Source organism: Cervus elaphus, chromosome 28, assembly GCF_910594005.1.
Source record: "Cervus elaphus chromosome 28, mCerEla1.1, whole genome shotgun sequence".
Taxonomy (NCBI): Eukaryota; Metazoa; Chordata; class Mammalia; order Artiodactyla; family Cervidae; genus Cervus; species Cervus elaphus.
The window spans coordinates 15,678,193-15,704,831 of record NC_057842.1 but is presented as its reverse complement, the minus strand read 5'-3'; the positions used below and the strand labels follow the sequence as shown (position 1 = coordinate 15,704,831).

The following is a 26,639-nucleotide window of genomic DNA, read 5'->3' as shown; positions in this document are numbered from 1 at the left end:
GGGGCACATACTTGTCCAGGGACACATCACTTATGAGAAGGAGGAGCCTGGTCTGAAAGCAGCTGTGTCCTCAGAGCTCAGGCCCTGGCGGAACCCAGGCCTCCCCAAGGCTGAGGGCTGGGCGGTGTGGGTGTCACTGTGCCCGCATGTGGCCTAAGGGTGTGGTTGAACAGTCAGAAACAACGAGGTTCCCTTGGGGAGCTTTGTGTAAGGGACCTCAGCAACAAACCACAAAAAATGATGTCACTTCCCGGAAATAGAAACCAACAGAACCCAGAACCCAGGTATCCAGGTCTCCACAGGGGAGAGGAAGCCCTAGCCATATCACTTGCTGCCAAGATGTTCTGCTGTTTGCCCCTACCCAGAGGCTGGAGCCTCAGGAGAGCTCATAGGCAGTGTGTGTGTGAATGCTCCTGACGCTGGCTCAGGGCCCCCCAAGAGGCCTCTGGCCATTTGCCCAAAGGATCAGAAAGGTAGCACGGGAGCCCCAGGCCGGGCCAGGTCCCCTCTCCCATCCCACCCGGGTCACCCTGAGTCCTCTCCCTGTGAGTGTAGAAGGGGGTTTCTCGGGTTGTGCCGGCCTCCAGCAAGCCCAGGCAGATGTGGGGTCAGAGCCTGTGGGCCGGTGTTGTCCACACCCCAGGGGAGAGCAGGCTGGGCGGGCTGAGGAGAGTCCAGGCAGCGCTGGCTGCCCAGGCTGACCTCACGCCCTCAGGGGGGGTCTCCATCCTCCCGGTTGGGTATCTGAGCAGACACGCATTTCTGCTCATTTCAGAAGCAGAAGTTCGAGCAGGCAGAAGCAGCAGCCATACTGCCAGGCCCAGCTCGGTAAACTCCAAGCAGGGCTGGCTGACGGTCACTGTCATTTCAGAGCTTCCCACAGGATATGGCTGATGAGGGGGACACCCCATGCACCCTCCCATGGAGGAGTCAGAGCACCACCCCCCTGCCCGGGAGGCCCAGTGCAGGGTCCAGGAGAGTGTGCCCACGGAGGGGTCCGCCCAACTGGGAATGAAGAGGAAGCCGGGAAAGCCTGCTGCCCAGACAGCACCCAGGACACACCCCAGGGCGCAGTCTCAGCCTGCCATGGGGCTCAGCACACCCGGCTCCGACCCAGAGCCCCGAGAACCTCTGCCTCTGAGGCAGCAGGAGGACCTGGAGCACAGCACAGCAGAACACAGAGGTGAGGAGGCTGGGGCTGGGAATGTGAGTGTGGGGAGGGGTGCTGAGCTTCACAGGGAGGAGTCCTCCAGAGCTGGGGCTGGGCCAGCAGCAAAGGCTGGCCTCAGCCCACCCACTCGATTGACTGCAGTCAGAGACAACATCCTCTTGTGACTTCCTGGACTGGGAACTGTCTCTAAAGTTAGGGAAGAATTCTGTCTCCAGAATTTTCTTCGTCCGAAGGATCAGAAAGGTAACACGGGAGCCCCAGACCTGGCCAGGTCCCCTCTCCCATCCCACCCGGGTCACCCTGAGTCCTCTCCCTGTGAGTGTAGAAGGGGGTTTCTCGGGGTGTGCTGGCCTCCAGCAAGCCCAGGCAGATGTGGGGTCAGAGCCTGTGGGCTGGTGTTGTCCACACCCCAGGGGAGAGCAGGCTGGGAGGGCTGAGGAGAGTCCAGACAGCGCCGGCTGCCCAGGCTCACGCCCTCAGGGGGGTCTCTATCCTCCCGGTTGGGTATCTGAGCAGACACGCATTTCTGCTCATTCTAGAAGCAGAAGTTTGAGCAGGCAGAAGCAGCAGCCATACTGCCAGGCCCAGCTCGGTAAACTCCAAGCAGGGCTGGCTGACGGTCACTGTCATTTCAGAGCTTCCCACTGGATATGGCTGATGAGGGGGACACCCCATCCACCCTCCCATGGAGGAGTCACAGCACCACCCCCCTGCCCAGGAGGCCCAGTGCAGGGTCCAGGAGAGTGTGCCCACGGAGGGGTCAGCCCAACTGGGAATGAAGAGGAAGCCGGGAAGGCCTGCTGCCCAGACAGCACCCAGGACACACCCCAGGGCGCAGTCTCAGCCTGCCATGGGGCTCAGCACACCCGGCTCCGACCCAGAGCCCCGAGAACCTCTGCCTCTGAGGCAGCAAGAGGACCTGGAGCACAGCACGGCAGAACACAGAGGTGAGGAGGCTGGGGCTGGGAATCTGAGTGTGTGAGGAGGGGCGCTGAGCTTCACAGGGAGGAGTCCTCCAGAGCTGGGGCTGGGCTGGCAGCAAAGGCTGGCCTCACACCATCTTGCAGACTGCAGTCAGAGAAGGCATCCAGTGCTGGGTATTCCTTGGGATTCTCTCAGAAGGTTTCAGTCACCGGATGCACACACCACAAGGCTGGCCATGGGTAACCTTTTCTTCTCTCACAGCTCTAACACTGGCCTCTAATTTCAACCAGGTTCCACTTCTAAGTCCTGTCCCTACCATGGTGGTTGCTATAGGTGCAGGACCCAGGGAACCACTGAAGGGAAATCGAGACCTGAGCCTACTCTCCCAAAGACACCGGGCCAGCTGGGTACTGGCCAGCACACTGGGCAGATTGGACCTCTGTGCCTGCAGGACCCCCAGCCCCAGGCACCCATGTCCCACCCCCCTCAGCCCGAACGTCCACCTCCAGGTGCACCTGCCCCTGCTCGGGCTTTGGCAGGAGAACCTGAGTCTGGGCATGAGTTACCATCTCTGCAGGGAGAGCCTGCCCTGGCTCCTGCCCAAGACCCGATGCCCATGATGACTGACTCACCCCTGCAGGGAGAACAGGCCCCCGCTCTGGACAGAGAACTCGAGCCCTTTCTGGAAACACCTCGTCCAGGGGCGTGGTTGGCTCTACAGCCTCCATCCCTGTCTGCTCCCCGTGATGTCATCAACTCGCTCCCCACCCAGGGGAGATTGAGGTCCGTTCCCTTGAGTGTCTTTTCATTTGGATTTTATGTAACTTTTCTGTGCTATTTTATTTTTTTATGGCTTTCTGTACTTTTTTCGGTTAAGTTTTAATGAATAAATTATTCAAAATTGTTGCAATTTGGGAACACTCAGGACCTTCAAAGTGCTATGTAACCATCACCGTTCTGTAGTTTCAGACCCTTTCAATTTTTCTGCCCCAGCTCCCAACAGATCCTTTATTCACATCCCTGTTTGTCTGTTCCCCCGATCCTGAACAAACTTTAATCCTTTTCTTTCTTCATTTCTTCCTATATTCTGGGTGTCCCCAATCAATGACTATAGCAAAATGATAGAAGTAGTTTTTTTCTGATTCCCCACATACTGTAAGGCTACATTTGAGAATTTTTGTTTTTATTTCATTTGAAGTAGCCTTTGGGTATCTGAAAGGACAGTGTAGGTACTTTCAAGATATCATGGGCTAAATGAAGACCTTTTGGGAAACATAGTCATAATCTCCAGGCAGGCATTGTTGTAAGTGTGACATCTGAGCCAGAGGATAATGCTGAGCTCTCCCTGTGGCACAAACAAACTCAAAAAATAAGCCAAGAAAGAGAGCTGGGAAAAAAAAAAAAATCGTAACAACAAGTAAAGCATTCTTCATGACAGAAGGCTAGAGAATGACCCAACATACTTGTGGCCTAAAAAACCTGTAGAAACTCACTCTTCTGTAAAGAAGAGAACATGTGGGATGTTCCAAGGAGAGGCAGTGCACATGGCCAGTGTAGTTTAGAGACAGCCTGACCGCTCAGAGGAAGACACACAACAATAGAAACCCTTTGCAGACAGCAGTGACGATCAACACTGTGGGAAGTGCTTAGGTGGTGAAAAAATGTCCTGGGCACCACGTGAGGGAGCAGACTTGGTTCTCTTCCTCTGCCCCCACACCATTCCCTCATGAAGGCAGCTCAGGTGCAATCATGCCCTGCCTGCCTGTCTGGCTCATTCATGACCTGTGAACACCTCCAGGGCAGGACTCCACTTTCTCCTCTCTGTGCACCATGAACCTGCACACAGTGGGCCTTCAGAACCTCAGGAGACTCGAGCCATTCCCACTAGTCAGAACCCTCCCCAGGCATTAAAACGCCTGTGGAGTCACTTTGGCCCAAGCACGGGTTCCAGAACGCTGGAGGCTACGACACCCTCTCCAGTGTGAAGAGTCAGGTCCCTTTTGACAGAGCTTCTGAGCTGTCAGACCTGAGCTGTTGTTTCATTGTCAGCTCTGAGCATCCAGTAGAAGCCAGGTGGGCCACACTGCTACAAAGGAGATCACAAGCTGAGTTTCAAGGGAGGCACTGAAAGGACAGCAATGGATACAATGGGCTGCAAACTGAGTGAGGGTCCCCACAATACTTGGAAAGGCCTGTGGTGTGCAAGTGCAAGTGGGGAGTAGGGCCCCCAAGGTCCAACATAAGAGAGGTACTTGGGAGCAAAGGCCCTTGGCCTCTCCTGTAGCAGCCCCAGATGGCAGCTCATGAACAGTAGACAGCAATGTGGTCGCATGAGCATGACTCTGTAACTGCCTCAGAACCCAAGAGAAAGAGATCAGGGTATGTGGGAATCTGGAGGGTGTGGTGGGGTGGATAAAGGGAGGTGCCCTTCCTCTCTTCACTGCAAACTGCTTTTGTGAGTCTCAAAGCTACCAGATGGCATTTACCAAGTCAGGTCCCCACAATAACTAGTGTGGGCTGGGTGCCTTAGCCCCTGTCACAGATAAAAGCCACACCAGTGTCTTCCCTGAGTTCAAACCGCAAGATCTGGAGGTTCTGTCTGGTACACACCTCTTTGCTGCAGCCACGTTACCCCCTTCTCTCAGCGCCAGGTTTCTGCTCTAGAAAGAGGACATCTATTGCTCCCTTAGCAATAGATGCTATTGCTATCTTAATCCTGTGAAGACTAATTTGGGTTATCCGAGAATTAATATCTAGCCCTTAGAGATATCGCCTGAATCCGGAATAACTGGAGTCTCCCAGTGGCATCTGGCATTTCTTGCCTGAAGCCAGCCAAACCCCACACAATTGCATCTCCAGGATCTCCACTTAGCCCGCTGGACAGAAAGCCCAGCGGGGTTCAAAGAAGCTACAGACAAGCAGAAGAGGACTCACAGGCAGACGGCTTCCCTCAGGTCTCAGGTGGAGCTCCGGGACCACAGCAGGAACGGGCGCTCTCAACCCCTGGGCTCAGCAGCGCCCTCATCCTCAGGTCGGCGGCTCTGGCCTGATGGGAGCACGAAGGTCACCAACGGCCCCAGGCTGACCTCATGCCCCGCCCACTGCTGTAGCCTGACGTCACCCGGCCCCACCCCTTCTGGCAGAAGGAGAAATCCTCTCCCCCTTGATTCCAGTTTGGGGCCCGGCCCTGGGCCCTGATTGGTCACTGCACTAGTCCTGAGCCAATCACGGTGTCCAGGGAGGACAGAACACACCGATTGGCCAGGTCCAGGTCATGTGACCATAATCTCCAGGATATGTGGGAGCTGCTTAGCCTGTGTCAGGGGTGGAGACAGTGCAATGCCCCAAGAGCAAGGCTGAGCATCCAGTCACTGTGTCCATGTGCTCAGTGTCCTGGGACGTGCCTGCTCCTCTCTGCACACTGCTTTCTCCGCTGCAGAGAAAATATTCATGACACACCTCTTCTCTTTCCAAGCCCTGTTTCACGTACCACATTCAAGGGAGCAAGGCCTCCTGTTTGAAGATATGTTTGGAGATCCTCTGCTAGTCTCTAGGTTTGTTTTTTGTGTCATGTTAGAATAATTAATTTTGTCAGAAAACACCAGTAAGCAACATCACGTGCTGCTCTGTGTTTTCAGGATTATTACCTGTTCTGAGTAGAGGACATGGCCCAAGGTCCTGTCAAAGGGAGTGAAGTTTGTCCAAGGAAACACCTGAGACACCAAATCACTGGATCCTTTAGCTGTACACCTTAAACTAAAAAATCATTAAAAGTCAACAATACCTCAAGTTAAAAAAAAAATTCACTCATCAAAAATAGTTCAAAAATTTGTCAGGGTTTCCTTTCAAGTGTTGGTATGTTTCTAATTGCTTTGGTGGTGTTTTGTGAGGCAAGGATTCAACTTACTTTCCCAGTTGGTATTCCCAATGGATATCAAATATTCCCAATGGGCTTCCATTCTCCATTTACATATTAAGAAACAATTTTCAAAACCCCAAGTATTAAGAATTTCAGATCTTTGGTTATTTGCGGAGCACCCCAGAGGCAGGTGTCCTTTTCTGTGTCTTCTCCTCCCATGTCACCATTGCCAGTTCCTAGTATACACAAGTGCCCCCAGAAAGTTCTCTGTAATGAACTATGTATGTTTCTGTGAAGACAGACAATGTGAGCATGGAGGTGGGGCTGAGTCCATGGTGACCACTGAGCATGCTGAGCAACCCCAATGTTAAGTCTGGCTGTAACTTCCTAAGGCAAGGGCTGTGTTTCTTCCTTTGATGTCTGGCTGCCCACAAGAAGTTTGAAGGGTTGAAACTTGGGTCTCTGGAACCAGCAGTGTAGAGATTAGATCCATAGCCTGATTTTCCATTATACTTCTAGCATTTGGGCTCTCTTGAGCTGGTGTGGGGATATTTCTGATACATTCCTGGTAAAGGCGTGAAAGGCAGTCAGTACCTGTGCTTTCCACCCCTTGCCTCGTCTGTACTTCTGTCATTTTTGTCAATATAGTTCATTGTCAATTCTCTTAGTCCTTGTGTCATTCTGACACTCAGGCACCTCCAGCTCCTGGAGGCTCTTTGCCTGGTGGAGACAAGGAGAATTCAGAGCAGCACCACATCACATTGGACCAGAGAGAAGGTTCCAGCCAGGAAGGCTCCATCCCTGCTGTGGGGGGCAGGGGGGTTCAGAGTTCACTTCGGACTGTGCACCCCCGGGCCCTTGGTTCAGGCCCCACTCTGAGATCTGGAAAGGAGGTGGCTTCCCTGCCACCGTCCCCTCCCACCCCCACCCTGAGAAAAAACTAGTTGTTTTTTTTTTTTTGCCTCGGTCCACATCCAGTCCCATCTGGCTTCCCAGCTCCACACTGGACCCTCACCCACAGATTGAGGAGAGCCCAGTCCCAGAAAAGTTTCACACAAGGAGAGGCTGCTACTGACCCTTCACCCCCCTGGTCTAAATAAGCATTTCTTTTAGTTTCACAACCCTGGAAGGAGGTACTGGTTTTGTGTCCATCTTGCAGTTGAAATGATTGAGCCTCAGATCATTGTGTCATTTGCCCAGGGTCACTCAGCAGGTTAATGAGTGAGCTGGGATTTCAACCCAGAATTCCTGTCTCGGAGTCCATGACTCTGTGCAAGTCGTTCAGCTCCTGGTTTACATTTATTTCAAGGTATTTTATTCCTTTTGATGCATTTGTAAATGGGACTGTTTTCTTCATTTCTCTCTCTGATGGTTCATCTCCCATTATCTTGCTGAATTTATTTGTTCTAATAGTCGTTTTCTGGTGGATTTTTTAGGGTTTCATGTAATATCAGGTAATAATCGAAAAGGGATATTTTACATCTTCTGTTCCAATGCGGATGCCTTTATTTTCTTTTCTTGCCTAATTGTTCTGGGGAGGACTTCCAATACTATGGTGAATAAAATTGGCGAGAGTGAACATGCTTGTATGATTCCTGATCTTTTAGGGAAAACTTTCAGCTTTTTACCACTTAGTCGGATGTTAGCTGTGGTCTTGTCTTATATTGCCTTTAGTATGTTCCATGTATAAACACTTTATTGAAAGTTGGGATGATACATAGATATTACACTTGATCAAGAGCTTTTGCTGCAACTTTTGAGGTGATCATATGATTTTTATTCTTTATTTTGTTCATATGCTGTATCACATTGATTGATTTACAGATAATGTCATCCTTGCATCCCTAGAAATAATTCCATTTGATTATAGTGTATGATGGAGAAGGCAATGGCAACCCACTCCAGTACTCTCACCTGAAAAATCCCATGGACAGAGGAGCCTGGTAGACTGCAGTCCATGGGGTCGCTAAGGGTCGGACGTGACTGAAGTGACTTTGCAGCAGCAGCTGCATAGTGTATGATTCTTTTAATGGATACTTGAATTTGGTTTGCTAATATTCTTTTGAGGATGTCTGCATCCATTTACACCATGGTCAGGCTTTTCTGGTGGTTCAGATGTTAGAGAATCTGCCTACCATGCGGGAGACCCAGGTTTGATCCCTGGGTCAGGAAGGGCCCCTGGAGAAGGGAATGGTTACCCACTCCAGTATTCTTGCCGGGAGAATTGTTTGGACAGAAGGACCTGTCAATATACAGTCCGTAAGTCACAAAGAATTGGGCACGGCTGAGTGACTAACACACGAGAGTCCCTTTTGACATTCTTTAAATTTAAATTTAAAATGTTAATTCACTGAAAAACTACAGTCAAAGGAAAGATTACAGAAATAAGAGAGTCGTTAGAACAATATGACAATAAAGCATAACAGATAAAAAAAAAAACCTCCAAATAATGACTTTTCATAAGAATTTTAGATCTTCAGAGGAATTCTCTTTAAACTGAATTTGACATGAAAGGTTTAATTTTAAATATAAATCTATTTTGGTATTATATTTCTATGATGAGGGCTGAAGAGTTTCTAATTTATGTAAGATATTGAGGAATAGGGTGTAGCTATTAAAATCATATTTCAAAATCATTAAGGAATGAATAAGCACTAAAATATATTTGGAAAGTAGCTATGAATAGATGATCCCATAGAGTTTAGATGATAGTGCAGATATATTGAGTGAAAGTTTTCAAATTTCTTTATTTTTAATTGAGGAATAACTGCTTTACAATGTTTAGTTGCTTTCCCTCATACAACAACAGGAATCAGTTGTAAGTAAATATATATATCTCTCTCCTCTGGTGAGCCTCCCTCCCACCTCCTGCCATCCCACCCTTCTAGGTCATCACAGAGCACTGTGTTGGGCTCCCTACATTATATACCAACTTCCCACTAGCTAGCTATTTTACATAAGGTACTGCCTATGTTTCCATGCTATTCTCTCAATTTGTCACACCCTGTCCTACCATAGCTAGGCAGACAAGTCTTTCCTCTGCATCTGTGTATCTATTTCTGCCTTGCAAAAAAGTTCACCAGAACCATTTCCCAAGATTCCATAAATATCCACTGGTATATGATATTTGTTTATCTCTTTGTGACTTAGTTCAGTCTGTATCAAAGGCTCTAGATTCATCCACCTCAGTTATACTTACTTGTGTTTGATCCTTTTGAGGGCTCAGTAATATTCCCTTGTGTATATGTTCCACAACTTCTTTATCCATGCATCTGTCGATGGACATCTTGGTTGCTTCCATGCCCTGGCTGTGTAAATTGTGCTGCAATGAACATTGGGTACATGTCTTTTTTCAATTATTATTATTTCAGGGTATATGCCCAGGAGGGAATTGTTTGGTCATATGATAGTTTTATTCTTCATTTATAAAGAAACCTCCATAGTGTTCTCCTAATTGGCTATATCTATTTCTATTCCCTCCAACAGTGCAAGAGGCTTCTCTTTTTCCCATTTCCTGTCCAGCATTTATTGTTTGTAGAATTTTTGATGATGGCCATTCTAACTGGTGCGACATGATAGCTCATGTAGTTTTGATTGGCATTTCTTTAATAATGGGCAGTGTTATCATCTTTTCATATGCTTGTTGGCCCTCTTAATGTCTTCTTTGAAGAAATGTCTGTTTAAGTCTTCTGCTTATTTCTTAACTGGTTGTTTGTTTTTCTGAGAGCAAACTGTATGATCCACCTGTAACCTTTGAGATGAATCATTTTTCAGTTGCTTCATTTGCAATTATTTTCTCCCATACTGACAGCTGTCTTTTCATTTTGTTTATAGTTTTCTTTGCTGCTTAAATACTTTGAAGTTTAGCTAAATGCCATTTGTGTGTTTTTTGTTTGTTTGTTTGTTTGTCCATTTCTATTACTCTAGGAGGTGGGTCAAAGAGGATCTTGCTTTGATATATGTCAAAGAGTGGTCTGCCTATGTTTTCCTCTAAGGTTTTATAGTTTCTGGCCTTACATTCAGGTCTTTATTCAATCTTGCATTTACTTTTGCATATAGTGCTAAGAAGTGTTCTAATTTGATTCTTGTACTTGTAGCTGTCCGGTTTCCCCAGCACCACTTATTGAAGAGGATCTCTTTTCTGTCTTTTATCCATTGTATATTCTTGCCTCCTTTGTGAAAGAAAAGGTACCTTTAGGTGCATGAGTTTATCTCTCAGCTTGGTATCTTCTTAGATCAATATATATTTCTGATCTTGTGCCACGACCATCTTGTCTTGATGACACTAGCTTTGGAATATAGTCTGAAGTCAGAAAAGTTGATACCTCTAGTTCCACCTTTCTTTCTCAAGATTGCTTTGGCTATTAGGGGTCTTGTTTTTTTCCCATACAAATTACAAAATTATATGTTCTAGTTCTTTGAAAAATGCCATTGGTAATTTGATAGAGATGAATTGAATCTTCAGATTGCTTTGGGTATTACAGTCATTTTCACAATATTGATTCTTTCACAATATTGTATCATCTTTGATATCTTTCATCATACAGCATTTCTTACTGCATATGCATGTTTTGTCTCTTTAGGTAGGCTTATTCCTAGGTATTTTATTCTTCTTGCAGTTGTGAATGATACTGTTTCCTTATTTTCTCTTTCTGATCTTTCATTGGTGTTGTATAGGAATGCAAGGGATTTCTGTGTATGAATTATGTGTCCTGTGCTTTACTAAATTCATTGATTAGCTCTTCTAATTCTCTGATTGTATCTTTAGGGTTTTCTATGTATGGAAACAGGTCATCTGCAAACAATGAGAATTTTAATTCTTGTTTTATAATCTGGATTGCTTTTATTTCTTTTTCTTGTCTGATTGTTCTGGCTATGACTTACAAAACTGTATTGTATAATAACAGGGAGAGTAGGCACCCTGGTTGTTCATGATCTTAGAGGAAACACTTTCAGGTTTTCACCATCAAGAATAATGTTTGCTGTGAGATTGTCATATATGATCTTTATTATGTTGAGGTAGGCTCCTTCTGGTGCCTATTTTCTGGAGAGTGCCCATTTCTGAGAGTTTTTTTTTCTTTTTTAATCATAAATTGGTGTTGAATTTTGTGAAAAAAATTTTCTGCACCTATTGAAATTATCATATGATTTTTATCTTTCAATTACTTAATACAGTGTATCTAATTGTTTGATTTGCATATAGTGAAAAATTTACACACCCTGGGATAAACTCCACTTGAACTTGGTGTGTGATTCTTTTCATGTAGCTTTGTGTGTTGTTGTTGTTGTTATTGTTTTTCTAGTGTTTTGTTCAAGCTTTTTGCATCTATGTTCATCAGTGATATTGGCTTTTTATTTTCTTCTCCGTGTGGTATTTCTGTTGGCTTTGGTATCACTGTGATGGCAGTCTCACAGAATGAGTTTGGGAATGTCGCCCTGCTTGCAGTTTTTGAAAGACTTTGATCAGGATGGGTGTTAACTCATCACTAAACCTTCGATAGCATTCACCTGTGAAGCCCTGGGCTTTTGTTCATCGGAGACTTTTGATCACACTTAGTAGTGGTTGTGAATAATTATTCATATACAGAGCTTGTGATGAGTGTTAGTGACAGGCTCACTCCCAAGGAAAAGGGGTTCCAATTTCCACTTCACATCCCAAGAGAGGCACTTGGTCTTCAAAAGGAAGGTATTTTGTCATAAACATAAGGACAGCTTTATCTGCATGCAACCCATGAGTTGTGATATACTGATCATGTATTGAAATGATAATATTTTTTGTATGCTGGATTAAAATATGATTTGAATATTAATTTCAGCTGCTTCTTTTTGCTTTTTAAATGTGGATACTAGAAAATTTAAGGTTTTATATGGAGCTTGAAATTGCAGTCCACATTACACTCCATGAACAGCTTTGGCCTAGAAGGGAAGCCTAGTCAAGGTGACCTAATGACCATCAGGCTGGGAGCTGGGCACACCTTTGCCTAGACAGAGTTACACTCTCCCCATTAGAGCCGTGTGTGAATGAACTGGTTGTGGGCATAGAGAATCCTTGAGTGTAGTTTGTCTTCACAAAATTTTCATCATTTGCTTCTTTTGGTTCTGACCAGATCTTGGTGGGTTTTGACTGATGACAGAACAAATAGGCCTGGAGTGCATTTCCTGTTAAGTGCACTTGAGCCGGGGCTTCCCAGGTGACTCGGGCGGTAAAGACCCCACCTGCCAGTGTAGGAGACGTAACAGACTCAGGCTTGAGCCCTGGGTCAGGAAGATCCTCTGGAGGAAGGCATGGCAACCCACTCCAACATTCTTGCCTGGAGAATCCATGGACAGAGAAGCCTGGTGGGCTAAAGTTTATGGGGTCACACAACATCAGACGTGACTGAAGTGACTGAGCACACACACGCACTTGCAGGTGAATTATGACGGCAGATGGAAATACGTCAGTGGAGGCAGAATGGGGGTGGAATGAGGGTGAGTTGAGAAAGGTTCTGGTTTCTGGAAGCTGTACTGTATTATCCTTTTATGCTCTTCTTTTTCTTCCTTTGGTTTTAAGATTGCATGTTGGTGGTGGCAGGACAACACAGACTGTGTTTACTAGGAGATGTCCTCATTAATTTAGATTTTAGGGACCGAAATTAAGGATGGTGCACTATGCAATATGGAATAGGCAAATGAATATTTCATCAGCCAAGTTCAATCTCTGAAGGCCTAACTATTTGCAGAACTAAATTCTTGGAGGAGGGACATCTTTTCGTAACTGCCAATATTTTAGACTCATAGTTTAGAACTAGGATTCAAATTTTTTTGATCACTCACTCCCTTCCTCCCCCATACTCCCTACACTTCTGAAGTTTTGGGAAAACCAAGAAACCTTAGTGAGAGCAAAATAAATAAAAATTCAAGAGCATGCGAATTCCAAAGTCTTGGTCAAGGATTAAATAACCTCACCACTACACAGTTCCATTTATAATTCTAAGGCAAACACATCAACGCAGAGAGTCAGCTCGCTGCAGGATCTACCTTCTGTCCATTTCCACTTTTCCCTCCAGGTCTCAGTACCTGCTGATCACAGTGCCACAGTGTCCCCCAGGTGCCTTGTCACCAGGTCCAGGAAATGACCCCCAAGAGGTCAGACCAGTAGGAAGTTGCTGCCTTAGCAGCTGGCAGTCTAGTGAGTCTGGTGATAACTTCACTAACCCTCAGCCCTCCCTGACCCTAGGTCTTCTCGTTGGCCTTGCTGTTGTTAATTTGAGGACTTGTATAGGACATGTATGACACTTGGCTCTTCAGTAAGAGGAGCTGATGTCCTTGGCTGGCAGGATGAGGCATGGGACTGTGTGTCAGGTTCCATTTTCTGAGAAGGAAAACACCTCACTTCCAAGAAGCCTTGAGCTCTCAGAGCTAAAGGAGACAGACCAAGAGTGTAGAAATGGTGATAGGTGCTGAGCAGGAAAACTATGTGAGAAGGCGCTGCTACTGGCTGTGTCCTGTCTCCCCTGGGTAGTCCAGGCTCATCTGGAGAGGGAAGAGTCAGACATGACTGAGTGACTGACCTGAACTCAACTGGGGCAACGGCATCTGGCTTAGAGTTCTGCCAGGTGAAGCTGGAGGTTTGCCAGAGGCTCATGCCCTAGAGAAGGGAATTCCACCCACTGCAGTTTCTTGCCTAGAGAACTCCATGGAAAGAGGAGCCTGGTTGGCTACAGTCCATGGGCTCACAAAGAGCTGGATACTATGGAGCGACTACCACCACCAACACCACCATCATACGCAGTAATTGGACCTTGTCCAAGACCAACAGGTCTAACTCCCCTCACTGCTGGCACCCTTATTCTACTTTGTCTTTGCAGTAGACTTACATGGACACTTCATAGTGGAGTAATAGAGTGTCTGTCCTTTTCTGTCTGGCTTGTTTCAATTAGCATAGTGACTTCAAAGTTTACTCACATTGCAGCACATTTCAGAATTTCTTTAGTTGTTAATAATATCACGTAGGTTCAACATCATGTACCACCTGGGAATTACAGATTAAAATCATGACATATCATACCACAACTGTCAGGATTGCTAAACACCAAATATATGATAAAACCTATCACTGGAGGGTGAGCAACAATAGGACCTATGCCTCATTGCTGGTGGAATGCATGGGGGAATGCCTCACGTTCTGAGGCAGTTTGGTAGTTTTTTCACAAAGCTAAAAAGTCTCACCTGTGGACTTGACAATCATGCTTTCAGTATTTAGGCAAAGCTCTGAAAATGCAAACAAGGACGTAATTATGCACAACAGTTCTGTTCAAAATGGCTATACAATTTAAGAAGTCATGATATCCTTCAGTAGATGAATGTGTGGGTCAATTGGATTACATCCAAGTCACTGGGGGCAGAACATGTCACCCTAAGATGTGTCTCTGACATAGGGTGAGTTTGCTGTGTTTAATTCAATAAAATAAGAAACACAAAACCTGAGTAGAAGTTGCCCTGTTTGATTTTTACATTTTGCAAATTATTTTCGGCCGTGCTAGGGCTTCATTGCTTTGAGAGGGCTTCCTCTAGTTCTGGTGAGTGGGGCTCCTCTTGTTGCAGAGCAGGGGTCCAGGTGTCCTGGCTTCAGTCGTTGTGGTGCATGTGTTTGGCAGTTGTGACTCCCAGGCTGTAGAGCGCTGGCTCAGTGCGTGTGGTGGATGAGTTTAGCTCCTCTGAGGCATGTGAGATACCCCTGGACAGAGAATCAAACCCGTACCCCATGCATTAGCAGGCAGCTCCTTAACCGGTAGAAGACCAGGGGAGCCCGAGGTTGCCCTTTTGTGAGTTCCGTTTCCGTTTAGTAGGGAAGTCTCTGTTTGTAAGGGTATGTCCCTCTTTGCACCTGAAATAGGATAGTTCCATCTGAAGGAACTCTTCTCAGTGAAGAGGTCCCAGCACAAGTCTGCAGAGAATCAAATGCTTGTTTACTGTGCTTTCCATGATAACCTGCCATAACTGGCCTCCCCGCTTCCCCCAAGGTCTTTGCTATGTTTTGAGCTGAAGACGGTACTTACAGTGATGGCTTTGGTCACTGCAGGAAGTGACTCAGTTTCCTTGGCCTCTTCCCCATCTGCAAGATATACATGTTATTAAACTTCTGTTTCTCTCCTGATATTTTGGCTTTCATGATGGAGAAAGAAGGCTCAACCAAGAACCAAAAGGGCAGAGGGAAATTGTGTTTCCTCCTATATGCATGCAAAGGAAGAATACTCAACAGTGGACAGGAGTGAAAAGTCAGCCCTTGAAAGACAGGGATAAATGTTCGATGCATATGGCTAAGTGAAAGAATGCAGTCTGAAGAGGCTGAGTACAGTATGACCCCATTGATGACATTCTTGGAAAGGCAAATCTCCACAGATGTGAAAAGAGATCATGGGGCAAGGAATTTGAACTGATCCTTCAGATGGATTCCTGTTAATATGCATTTGCTAAACATATCAATTCATATAGTCCAAGGGGTCAATCTTGATCTATTCAAATTTCCTTCTTTAGGCTCTAGGAGTGCACAGAATGGAATGCCAAATACAACAGAATCGAACTGTATTAGAAATGCATGGAAACACTTCACGATAGGTGATGAGGTAACGATGCTGACCTAAATGAACTTTAGAAATGAAGAGACTCTCTAGACTAAAGGCAAAATGGACCACACATAAGCAGGAGGCTTTGTTTGATGGAGTCCTTTCCAGAGTATGAAAGTGAAAGTCACTCCGTCGTGTTTGACTCTTTGTGGCCCCTGTGACTGTATAGTCCATGGAGCTCTCTAGGCCAGAACACTGGAGTGGGGAGCCTTTCCCTCCTCCGGGGCCTCTTCCCAACCCAGGGATTGGACCCATGTCTCCCGCATTGCAGGTGGATTGTTTACCAGCTGAGCCACAAGGGAAACGTAGTAGCTAACACAGGGGAAGCGTGAGCTTACTACTTCTGCATGGCATTCCAGCCATGAAGCTCTGTGCATTTCCCCAGGAAGTCAACTCCCCACACCATCCTCCCAGGAAGCATAAAGCTAGGATGTGGAGGGCTTCTCTGTATATCTTATCTCCCCTTCCTTATCCATAACTTCCACTCCCACAGTGAGAACCAGGCTCCCACCATCTGCCATTTGTTTGCGCATTGCATCTTTCCGGATTACATACACAATGGTTTCAGAAGGGTCAGCTACTACACTTGCCTTGTGGCTCAGCTCGTAAAGAATCCGCCTGCAGTGTGGGAGACCTGGGTTCGATCCCTGGGGTGGGAAGATCCCCTGGAGAAGGGAAAGGCTACCCACTCCAGTACTCTTGCCTGGAGAACTTCTTGGACTATCCATAGGGTCACAAAGAGACAGACACAACTGAGTGACTTTCACTTTCACACTCTGGACAGAACTCCAGAAAACAAAGCCTACTGCTTAGGTATGGTCCATTTTGCCTTTAGTCTAGAGAGTCTCTTCATTTCTAAAGTTCATTTAGGTCAGCACCGTTACCTCATCCCCTATGGTGAAGTTTTCCATGCATTTCTAATACAGTTTGATTCTGTGGTATTTGGCATTCCATTCTGTGCACTCCGATAGCCTAAAAAAGGAAATTTGAATAGATCATGATTGACCCCTTGGACTATATGAATCGATCTGTTTAGCAAATGCATATTAACAGGAATCCATGTGAAGGATCAGTTCAAATTCCCCACCCCAGGATCTCTTTTCACATCTGTGGAGATTTGCCATTCCAAGAATGTCATCAATGGGGTCATACTGTACTCAGCCTCTTCAGACTGCATTCTTTCACTTAGCCACATGCATCGAACATTTATCCCTGTCTTTCAAGGGCTGACTTTTCACTCCTGTCCACTGTTGAGTATTCTTCCTTTGCATGCGTATAGGAGGAAACACAATTTCCCTCTGCCCTTTTGGTTCTTGGTTGAGCCTTCCTTCTCCATCATGAAAGCCAAAATATCAGGAGAGAAACAGAAGTTGAATAACATGTATATCTTGCATGTGGGGAAGAGGCCAAGGAAACTGAGTCACTTCCTGCAGTGACCAAAGCCATCAGCGTAAATACCGTCTACAGCTCAAAACATAGCAAAGACCTTGGGGGAAGCGGGGAGGCCAGTTATGGCAGGTTATCATGGAAAGCACAGTAAACAAGCATATGATTCTCTGCAGACTTATGCCGGGACCTCTTCACTGAGAAGAGTTCCTTCAGATGGAACTATCCTATTTCAGGTGCAAAGAGGGACATACCCTTACAAACAGAGACTTCCCTACTAAACGGAAACGGAACTCACAAAAGGGCAACCTCGGGCTCCCCTGGTCTTCTACCGGTTAAGGAGCTGCCTGCTAATGCATGGGATACGGGTTTGATTCTCTGTCCAGGGGTATCTCACATGCCTCAGAGGAGCTAAACTCATCCACCACACGCACTGAGCCAGCCCTCTACAGCCTGGGAGTCACAACTGCTAAACACATGCAGCACAACGACTGAAGCCTGGACACCTGGACCCGTGCTCTGCAACAAGAGGAGCCCCACTCACCAGAACTAGAGGAAACCCTCTCAATGAAGCCATAGCACGGCCAAAAATCAATTAATAAATCTTAAAATCAAGAAGGGCAACTTCTACTCAGATTTTCTCTTTTTTTATTTTATTGAATTAAACACAGCAAACTCACCTGATGTCGGAGACACATCTTAGGATGACATGTTCTGCCCCCAGTGACTTGGATGTAATCCAATTGACCTACACATTCATCTCCTGAAGGATATCACGACTTCTTAACATGTATAGCCATTTTGAACAGAACTGCTGTACATAATTGCATCCATGGTTGCATTTTCAGAGCAGTTGCCTGAATGCAGGGAGCCATTCTATGCTCAGCCACCCACAGAAGCCAAGCTGGGAGACTTGAACCAGAATCTCGATGGAAAAAGAGGACCAGAAAGTTGGCTCCTCTTTCATATAAGAGAAGGCGACCTTCCAGTCTTCCTTTCAGCCCTCCAATTGGGGGGTGGGGTCTTGAAAAGGCAGCAAGGGGAGTGTCTTTTCCTAGGTCCCAGAGCCTGTTTCTGCCCCATTCCGTGCTAGGTCAGCCCTGTATTGAATCCTTCCTTTGGGAAGTCTCAGTGCACAAACTCCATGTGATACCAGCCCCAGGTGGAAAGGCATGGGGGTCTCGGAGGCCAACAGATCTGGGCAGGAGATGGGAGAATGACCCCCGCTCGGCAGATGGAAAGACTGGGGAAACCCTGAGGGGCACATGCTTGTCTAGGGCCACGTGACCTAGGAGAAGGAGGAGCCTGGTCTGAAAGCAGCTGTGTCCTCAGTGCTCAGGCCCTGGCGGAACCCAGGCCTCCCCCAAGGCTGAGGGCTGGGCAGTGTGCGTGCCACTGTGCCCGCACGGGGCCTAAGGGTGTGGTTGCACACTCAGAAACACCCAGGTTCCCTTGGGGAGCTCTGTGTTAGGGACCTCAGCAACGAACCCAAGAAATGATGTCACTTCCTGGCAACAGAACTCAACAGAACCCAGAACCCAGGGACCCAGGCACCACTGCGAGAGGAGACCCCAGCCAGATCACTTGCTGCCAAGATGTTCTGCTGTTTGCCCCTGCCCAGAGGCCGGGGCCTCGGGAGGGCTCACAGGCAGTGTGTGGGATCGCTGGTGACGCTGGCTCAGGGCCCCCCGAGGAGGCCTCTGGCCCTTTGCCCGAAGGAACAGGAAGGTAACCCGGGAGCCCCAGGCCGGGCCCGGCCACCTCTCCCATCCCACCCGGGCAACCCCAAGTCCTTTCCCTGGGAATGGGGACGGGGGGTTCTCGGGGCGTGTCTGCCTCAAGCAAGCCCAGAAGGATGTGCGGTCAGAAGCCTGTGCACCGGTGGTGTCCCCACCCCAGGGGAGAGCAGGCTGGGCGGGAGGGGGAGAGCCCAGGCAGCGCTGACTGCCCAGGTTGACCTGACGCCCTAAGAGGTGTCTCCTTCCTCCCGGGTGGGTATCTGAGCAGACACACATCTCCGCTGGGACCAGAAATTCAAGTGGGCAGAAGCAGCAGCCATAATGGCCAGGCCCAGCTCAGAAAACACCAAGCAGGCCTGGCTGACGCTTACTGTCATTGCAGAGCTTCCCACCGGATGTGGCCGACGAGGGGGACACGCCGTCCACCTCCTTGAGGGAGGGGTCGGAGCCCCACCCCCCTGCCTGTGAGGCCCAGTGCAGGGTCCAGGTGAGCGTGCCCATGGAGGGGTCAGCCCAAGGGGCAGTGAAGAGCAAGAGGGGAAGGCCTCCCCAGAAACCACCCAGGACACACCGCGGGGCCCAGTCTCAGGCTGCTTCGCGGCTCAGCACACCTGGCTCCGACCCAGAGCCCCGAGCACCCCTCCCTCTGAGGCAGCACGAGGACCTGGAGCCCAGCGCGGCAGAGCACAGAGGTGAGGAGCCCGGGGCTGGGAATCTGAGTGTGTGGGGAGGGGCGCTGAGCTTCACGGGGAGGAGTCCTCCAGAGCTGGGGCTGGGCCTGGAGCAACGGCTGGCCTCACACCATCTTTCAGACTGCAGTCAGAGAAGGCATCCTATGCTGGGTATTCTACTGGAAGTCCTGGGAAGCTTTAGAGCCCAGTTAGGCCCGTGACAAGGGAGACCTCTGGGTAATCTCTTCTCTCCCAGCTCTAGCTCTGACCTTCCAACTCAACCAGGCTCCATTTCCAACACCTGTCCCTACAGAGGTGCTTGCTGCATGTGCAGGACCCAGGGATCCACTGAGGGGACATCGAGACCTGATCCATCCTGCCTCAAAGACACTGGACCAGCTGGTTCCTGGCCACCACACTGGGCAGATCGGACCTCTGTGCCTGCAGGACGCCCAGCCCCAGGCACCGATGTCCCTCCCCTTCGGCCCAAACGTCCACCTCCACCTGCACCTGCACCTGCTCGGGCTTTGGCAGGAGAACCCGAGTCAGGGCATGAGTTACCACCTCTGCAGGGAGAGCCTGCCCTGGCTCCTGCTCAGCACCCAGACGCCCACGATGACTGACCAACCGCTGCAGGGACAACGGGCCCCTCTTCTGGACAGAGACCCAGAGCCCGTTCTGGAAACACCAGGTCCAGGGGAGCCGTGGGCTCTGCAGCCGCTATCCCTGTCTGCCCCCCATGGATGCCATCAACTCGCTCCCCACCCAGGGGAGACTGACTTCCCTTCCCTTCAGTGTCTGTTTATTTGGTTTTTCTCTACCTATTTTGTGCTCTTTTACTTGTTCTATGGTGTTCTGTACTTTTCTTGGTTCAGTTTGAAAGAATAAAATTATTCATTTATTTAATAATAACAATGTCATAGTAACAATTATTGCTGTTTAATAATTGTTATTGTTGTTAACAATTATCGTTGTCTAATAATAACAATCATTGAAAACGGCTGCAATCTGGGGACACTGAGGACCGACAAAGCGCTGTGTAACCATGGCCACCTTGTAGTTTCAGACCCTTTGAATATTTCCGCCTCACCTCCCAGCAAACCCTGTATTCACGGCAAGCACTCCCTGTTCTTCCGTCTCCCTGACCACGAACAAACTTGAAACCTTTTCTCTTCATTTCTCCGTATATTCTGGGTGTCCCCATCAATGACTATCAGTGAAACAATGAGGTCCTTTTGTTCTGACTCCGCACATTTTCAAGGCTACGTTTGAGAATTCTTGTTTTGATTTTATTTGAAGTACCTTTGAGTATCTGAAAGGATGGTGTAGGTACTTTCAAGATATTATGGGCCAGATGAAGCCCTTTAGGCAAATGCCGTCATATTCCCCAGGCAGTCATTGCTGTTGTTAAGAATGACATCTCAGCCAGAACGCGAATGCTGAAATTTTCCTGTGGCACAAACAGACTCACAAAATCAGCCAAGAAAGAGAGCTGGATAAACAAACAACCCCAACAACTAGGAAGCCATTCCTCAGGAGACAAGGCTAGAGAATGACCTAACATCCTGGTGGCCCAAAAACCCTCTAGAAAATTCATGTTCTGGAAAGAAGAGAACACGTGGGAAGAACGAAGGAGAGGCAATGCACATGGCCAGTCTAACTTAGAGATGGCCTGACCGCTCCAATGGAGACGCACCACTGGAAACCGTTTGCAGACAGCAGTGATGGTCATCACCATGGTAACTGTTCCGTCTGGTGACAGCCTGCCCTTGGCACCAGCCGAGGGAGCAGATCTGCTTCTCGTCCTCTGGCCCCACACCACCCCCTCGTGAAGGCGGCTCAGGTGGCATCCTGCCCCGCCTGCCTGTCTGACTCATCCATGGGCTCTCACCACCTCCAGGGCAGGCCTCCACTTTCTCCTCTCTCTGCACCGTGAACCTGCACACAGTGGGCCTTCAGAACCTCAGGAGACTCGAGCCATTCCCACTATAGCCAGGACTCTCCCCAGGCATTCAAACGCCTGTGGAGTCACTTTGGCGCAAGCACAGGTTCCAGAACCCTGGAGGCTATGACACCCTCTCCACTGTGAAGAGTCAGGCCCCTTTGTACAGAGCTTCTGAGCTGTCAGATCTGAGCTGTTGTTTCATTGTCAGCTCTGTCCGTCCGGTGGCAGCCAGGCGGGCCACGCTGCAGACAAAGGAGCTCACAAGCTGAGTTTCAAGGGAGGTATGGCAAGGACAGCGATGGATAAAACAGGCTATAAACTGAGTGAGGGGCCCCACAACATGTGGAAAAGGCCTGTGATGTGCAAGTGGGGAGTAGGGCCCCCAAGGTCCACAGAAAGAGAGGTACTCGGGAGCAAAGGCCATTGGCATCTCCTGTAGCAGCTCCACATGGCAGCCCGTGAACAGTAGAATGCAAATGTGTTCACATGAGGGGAACTCTGTCACTTCCTCAGAAATCGAGAGAAAGGTCTCAGTGTCAGTGGGAATCTGGAGGGTGTGGTGGGGTGGATGAATCAAGGTGCCCCTCCTCTCTTCAGCTCAAACTGCTTTTGGAAATCTCAAAGCTACCACATGGCAGTTACCAAGTCAGGCCCCAACAATATCCAGTATGGGCTGATGCCTTAGCCTCTGACACACGGACAACCCACACCAGTGGCTTCCCTGCGTTCAAGCGGCAGGATCCGGGGTTCTGTTTGGGTACACACCTCCTTCCTGTAGCCACGTGACCCCCTTCTCTGAGCACCAGTCTCATGCTCTAGAATGAGGACATCGACTGCTCCCTTAGGAGGTTTCTATCTCAATCCTGTGAAGACTAATTTGGGTTATCCTAGAATTAAAATCTGACCCGAAGAGATATCACCTGAATCCAGATTAAACTGGAGTCTCCCAGTGGCAACTGGCATTTCTTCAGGAAGCCAGCCAAACCCCACACAGTTGCATTTCCAGGTCTCCACTTAGCCAGCTGGATAGAAAACCCAGCGAGATAAAAAAAAAAAAAGAAAAAAAGAAAACCGAGCGAGGTTCAAACAAGCTGACAGACAAGCAGAAGAGGACTCAGGAGCAGACGGCTTCCCTCACGTCTCAGGAGGAGCTCCGTGTCCACACCAGGAAGTACCGCTCTCAAACCCTGGGCTCAGCAGCGCCCTCATCCTCAGGCCGGCGGCTCTGCCCTGACGGGAGCTTGAAGGCCACCAACCGCCCCAGAGCGACCTCAGGCCTCTCCCGCTGCTGTAGCCTGACGTCACCTGGCCGCACCCCTTCCAGCAGAGCTAGACCTCTCTTTCCCTTGATTCCAGCGTGAGGCCCGTCCCTGGGCCCCGATTGGGCCCTGCCCCAGTCCTGAGCCAATCACAGTGGCCAGGGAGGGTGGAACACACCGATTGGCCAGATCCAGGTCATGTGACCTTACTCTCCGGACCCGTGGTAGCTGCTCATCCTGTGTCAGGGGTGGAGAGAGTCCGATGCGGAAGAGCAGGGCTGAGGGTCCCCTCACTGTGTCCATGTGCTCAGTTTCCTGGGAGGATCCTGCACATCCTCTCTACACACGTCTTTGTCTTCTGCAGACAAAATATTCATTACACACCTCTTCCTTTTCCAGGCCCTGTTTCATGCACCAACATTCCAGGGAGCAAGGCCTCCTGTTTGAAGGTAGATCCCCTCTTAGCATCTAGGATTTTTTGTGCTGTCATGTTAGAATATGGTCAGTCAACAAATACCCACAAGCACCGCCACATGCTGCTCTGTGTTTTCAGGATTATTGCCTGTTCTGAGTAGAGGGCATGGCCCAGGGGCCCCACAAATGGAGTGAATGTTGCCCAAGGAAGCACCTGATGCACTGAATCCTTGAATCACTTTGCTGTATACCTTAAACTAACAAATCTTTAAAAATCCGTAATACTTCAATTAAAAAGAAAGATATTCACTCATCAAAAGTTGTAAAATATGTCAAGTTTTCCTTTCAGTGTTGGTTCTTAGTATGTGTCTGACTGCTTTGGTGGTGGTTTGTGAGTCCGGGATCCAACTTTTTTTCCCAGTGGATGCAAAATAGCCCCAGTGGGCCTCCTCTCTCCATTTACATATTAAGAAGCATTTTTCAAAATCCCAAGTGGCAAGGGCTTCAGGTCTTTGGTGATTTGTGGAGCACCGCAGAGGCAGGTGTCCTTTTCTGTGTCTTCTCCATGCATTTGGCCATTGCCAGTTGCTAGTATACACAAGTGCCCCAGAAAGTTCTCTGTAGTGAACCATGTATGTTTCTGTGAGGACAGGGGTGTGAACACGGTGGTGGGACCGAGTCCATAGTGACCACTGACCATGCTCAGCAACCCCAACATTAAGTCAAGTGTGATAAAATCACATCTTATAAGGGATTTATACCTTTAACATTGTGAACTTCTAAAACCGAACATAAACAACCTGTTCAGATCATGCGCAAGGAAGTTAAATAGACATTTCTCCAAAGACACACAAATGTCCAGCATGTTAAAGATATTCAGTTTCACTAATCGCTAGGGAAGTCAAGGATCACCCTGCCCTGTTAAGATGGCACACTACATCAATTTGTGGGGGTTTTGCATTTATTTTTCAGAGTTTACCATTTTATATATCTATGAAATATAGTGTTGGGGAGAACAATATAGGGGTGGGGGAGAGAAAAGATTATAATGGGAATATAGGAGATTAGGTGAAATCATGTGTGAACCATTCAAAAATTGTAGAGCACCTTAGAATTTAAAAATCTTTCTCTAAAAATATTGAAATTTTAAACAGTCTTAAGTATGATGTTTCTTTTCTTTCATTTTATGTATTTGTTTTTGTCGCGTCTTACCTACTGCATGTTGGATCTTCACTGCGTTTTCCCAGACCCCTTGCTGTGGTGCACAGGCTCTCTGGTGTGTCGCGTGGCCTCCAGAGTGGGCAGGCCTCAGTAGTTGTGGTGTGTAGACCCAGTTGCTTCATGGCATGTGAGATTCCAGTTCCTGAGCCCCCTGAATTGCAAGGTGAACTCTCAACCACTGGGCCACCAGGGAAGTCCCTAGTTTTCATCTTGAGGTGATAAAAGTTTCTGAAATTACATAGTGTGATGGCTATTTTGAATGAAAATGGCCATATACACTATGCTAGTTGCTCAGTCCTGTCTGACTCCTTGCAACCCCATGAACAGTGGGGTGCATGTGTCTTTTCAAATTGTGGTTTTCTTAAGGTATTACCAAGTAATGGGATTGCTGTGTCATATGGTAGTCCTATTTTCAGATTTTATTTTTTTTTTTTTCAGATTTTTAACGAACCTCCATACTGCCCTCCAGAATAGCTGTATCAATGCACATTCCCAGCAAGAGCACATGAGGGTTCCCTTTTCTCTATATCCTCTCCTGCATTGTACATTTTTTGATGATGCCCATTGTGATTGGTGTGAGGTAATACCACATTTGGAGTTTCGATTTTCATTTCTCTAGTCCTGACAGAATAGTGAGTGAGGTTGAGCATCTTTTCATGGGTTTTTGGCCATCTATATGTCTTCTTTGGAAGACATCAAAGTCTTCTTCTATGTATCACCTCCATTGATCTTTATTTTTGTTCTTGTTCCACTGTCACACTGTCTTGATTACTGTAGCTTTCTGGTATCATCTAAAGTGAGGGAGTCTGATTGTTCCAGATTCATTTCTCATTCTTAAGATGACTTTGGCTATTTGGGTTCTTCTGTGGTTCCATCCAAATTGTAAAAATTAAAGTTCTACTTCTGTGAAAAATGCCATTGGTAACTTGACACGGATTGCATTGGCTCTCTAGATTGCTTTGGGTAGTAGAGTCATTTTCCCAATATTGATTCATTTAATCCAAGAACATGGTGTATCTCTCCATCTGTTTGTGTCATCTTTGATCTCTAAGCATAATGTTTTCATATTCACAGATTCTAAGTGTATCAGCAGTTCATTCCTTTATTAAGCTACTTCTGCATTGCTCAGACATAAATTGTTCATCTGTTGAGCAATTGCTTCTTTTCCTACCAAGTTTTGGTTATTTTAAGTAAAACTATTATAAACAGTTCAGTTCAATGCAGTTCAGTCGCTCAGTCGTGTCCGAGTCTTTGCAACCCCAGGGACTGCAGCATGCCAGGATTCCCTGTCCATCACTAATTCCTGGAGCCTACTCAAACTTATGTTCATTACGTCGGTGATGCCATCCAACCATCTCATCTTCTGTCATCCCCTTCTTCTCCCACCTTCAACCTTTCCCAGCATCAGGCTCTTCAAATCAGGCAGTTCTTTGCATCAGGTGGCTAAAGGATTGGCGTTTCAGCTTCAGCATCAGTCCTTCCAAGGAATATTCAGTACTGATTTCCTTTAGGATGGACTGGTTGGATCTCCTTGCAGTCCAAGGGACTCTCAAGAGTCGTCTTCAACACCACAGTTCAAAAGCATCAATTCATCGGCACTCAGCTTTATTTATAATCCAACTCCTATATCCATACATGACTAGGGAAAAACCATAGCTTGACTAGATGGACCTTCGTTGGCAAAGTCATGTCTTTGTTTTTTTATATGCTGTCTAGTTTCCTTGTAACTTTTCTGCCAAGGAGCAAGTGTCTTTTAATTTCCTGGCTGCAGTCACCATCTGCAGTTCTTTTGGAGCCCAAGAAAATAAAGTCTGTCACTCTTTCCACTGTTTCCCCATCTATTTGCCATGAAGTGATCTGACCAGATGCCATGATCTTAGTTTTATGAAAGTTGAGTTTTAAGCCAACTTTTACACTCTCCTCTTTCACTTTCATCAAGAGACTCTTTAGTTCTTTGCTTTCTGGCAGAAAACTGCTGTCATCTGAGGTTATTGTTAATTCTCCCAGCAATCTTGATTGCAGCTTGTGCTTCACACAGCCAAGCATTTTTCATGATGGACTCTGATAAATGGTGTCTTAATTGCTGCTAAAAGTCCACTTTTGGGTAGGCGGCCAGAGGGACAGTTAAAATCAATGATGAGAGAGTTGCCTCGTAGCATAATGGTTAGAATCTGACTCTTTCTCTGTTGTGACCAGAGTTCAATCCCTGGTTGGGAAACTGATATCCAACAAGCAGCATGGCCATAACAAACCCAAAACAAACCAAACAACTGAAAGCTGAGTATAAAAGTGCACTTAGTTGGAAAAGCTCCTCAGGTTCTGCTCTCTGATTTTCACTCTTCTCGCCCTCATTTTAGAAGGTTCTTGTTCCTTGTAAAGCTATTGTGCCAGAGTTTGAGACACCACCAGTTGTCTTGGCCTAGCCCTTCATAGGCTTCATCA

At 47.5% G+C, this 26,639-nt stretch overlaps 2 protein-coding genes across 4 annotated transcripts in view; both read left to right on the top strand.

The window, feature by feature from the left end:
• Positions 1–21,230, top strand: part of LOC122685227 — a 35,564-nt gene extending 14,334 nt beyond the window's left edge. The window contains exons 2-4 of the mRNA XM_043889815.1: positions 19,070–19,379; positions 19,672–19,902; positions 21,121–21,230. Of these exons, the coding sequence (XP_043745750.1) occupies positions 19,070–19,379; positions 19,672–19,902; positions 21,121–21,230 (651 nt within the window). The remainder of the gene's footprint in view (positions 1–19,069; positions 19,380–19,671; positions 19,903–21,120) is intronic.
• Positions 1,317–18,594, top strand: LOC122685434. 3 transcript variants are annotated; one of them, XM_043890214.1, is made up of 4 exons: positions 1,317–1,414; positions 1,807–2,118; positions 2,239–2,334; positions 2,429–2,922. In XM_043890214.1, exons 2-4 carry the CDS (start codon positions 1,857–1,859, stop codon positions 2,713–2,715), a joined length of 645 nt encoding a protein of 214 aa, XP_043746149.1. In that variant the 5' UTR covers positions 1,317–1,414; positions 1,807–1,856; the 3' UTR covers positions 2,716–2,922. The 3 variants fall into 3 exon arrangements, 2 of the variants coding, with proteins under 2 accessions (XP_043746149.1, XP_043746150.1); XR_006338386.1 differs by lacking the exons at positions 2,239–2,334; positions 2,429–2,922 and adding an exon at positions 18,467–18,594; XM_043890215.1 differs by lacking the exon at positions 2,239–2,334.
• Positions 21,231–26,639: the final 5,409 nt, after the last annotated feature.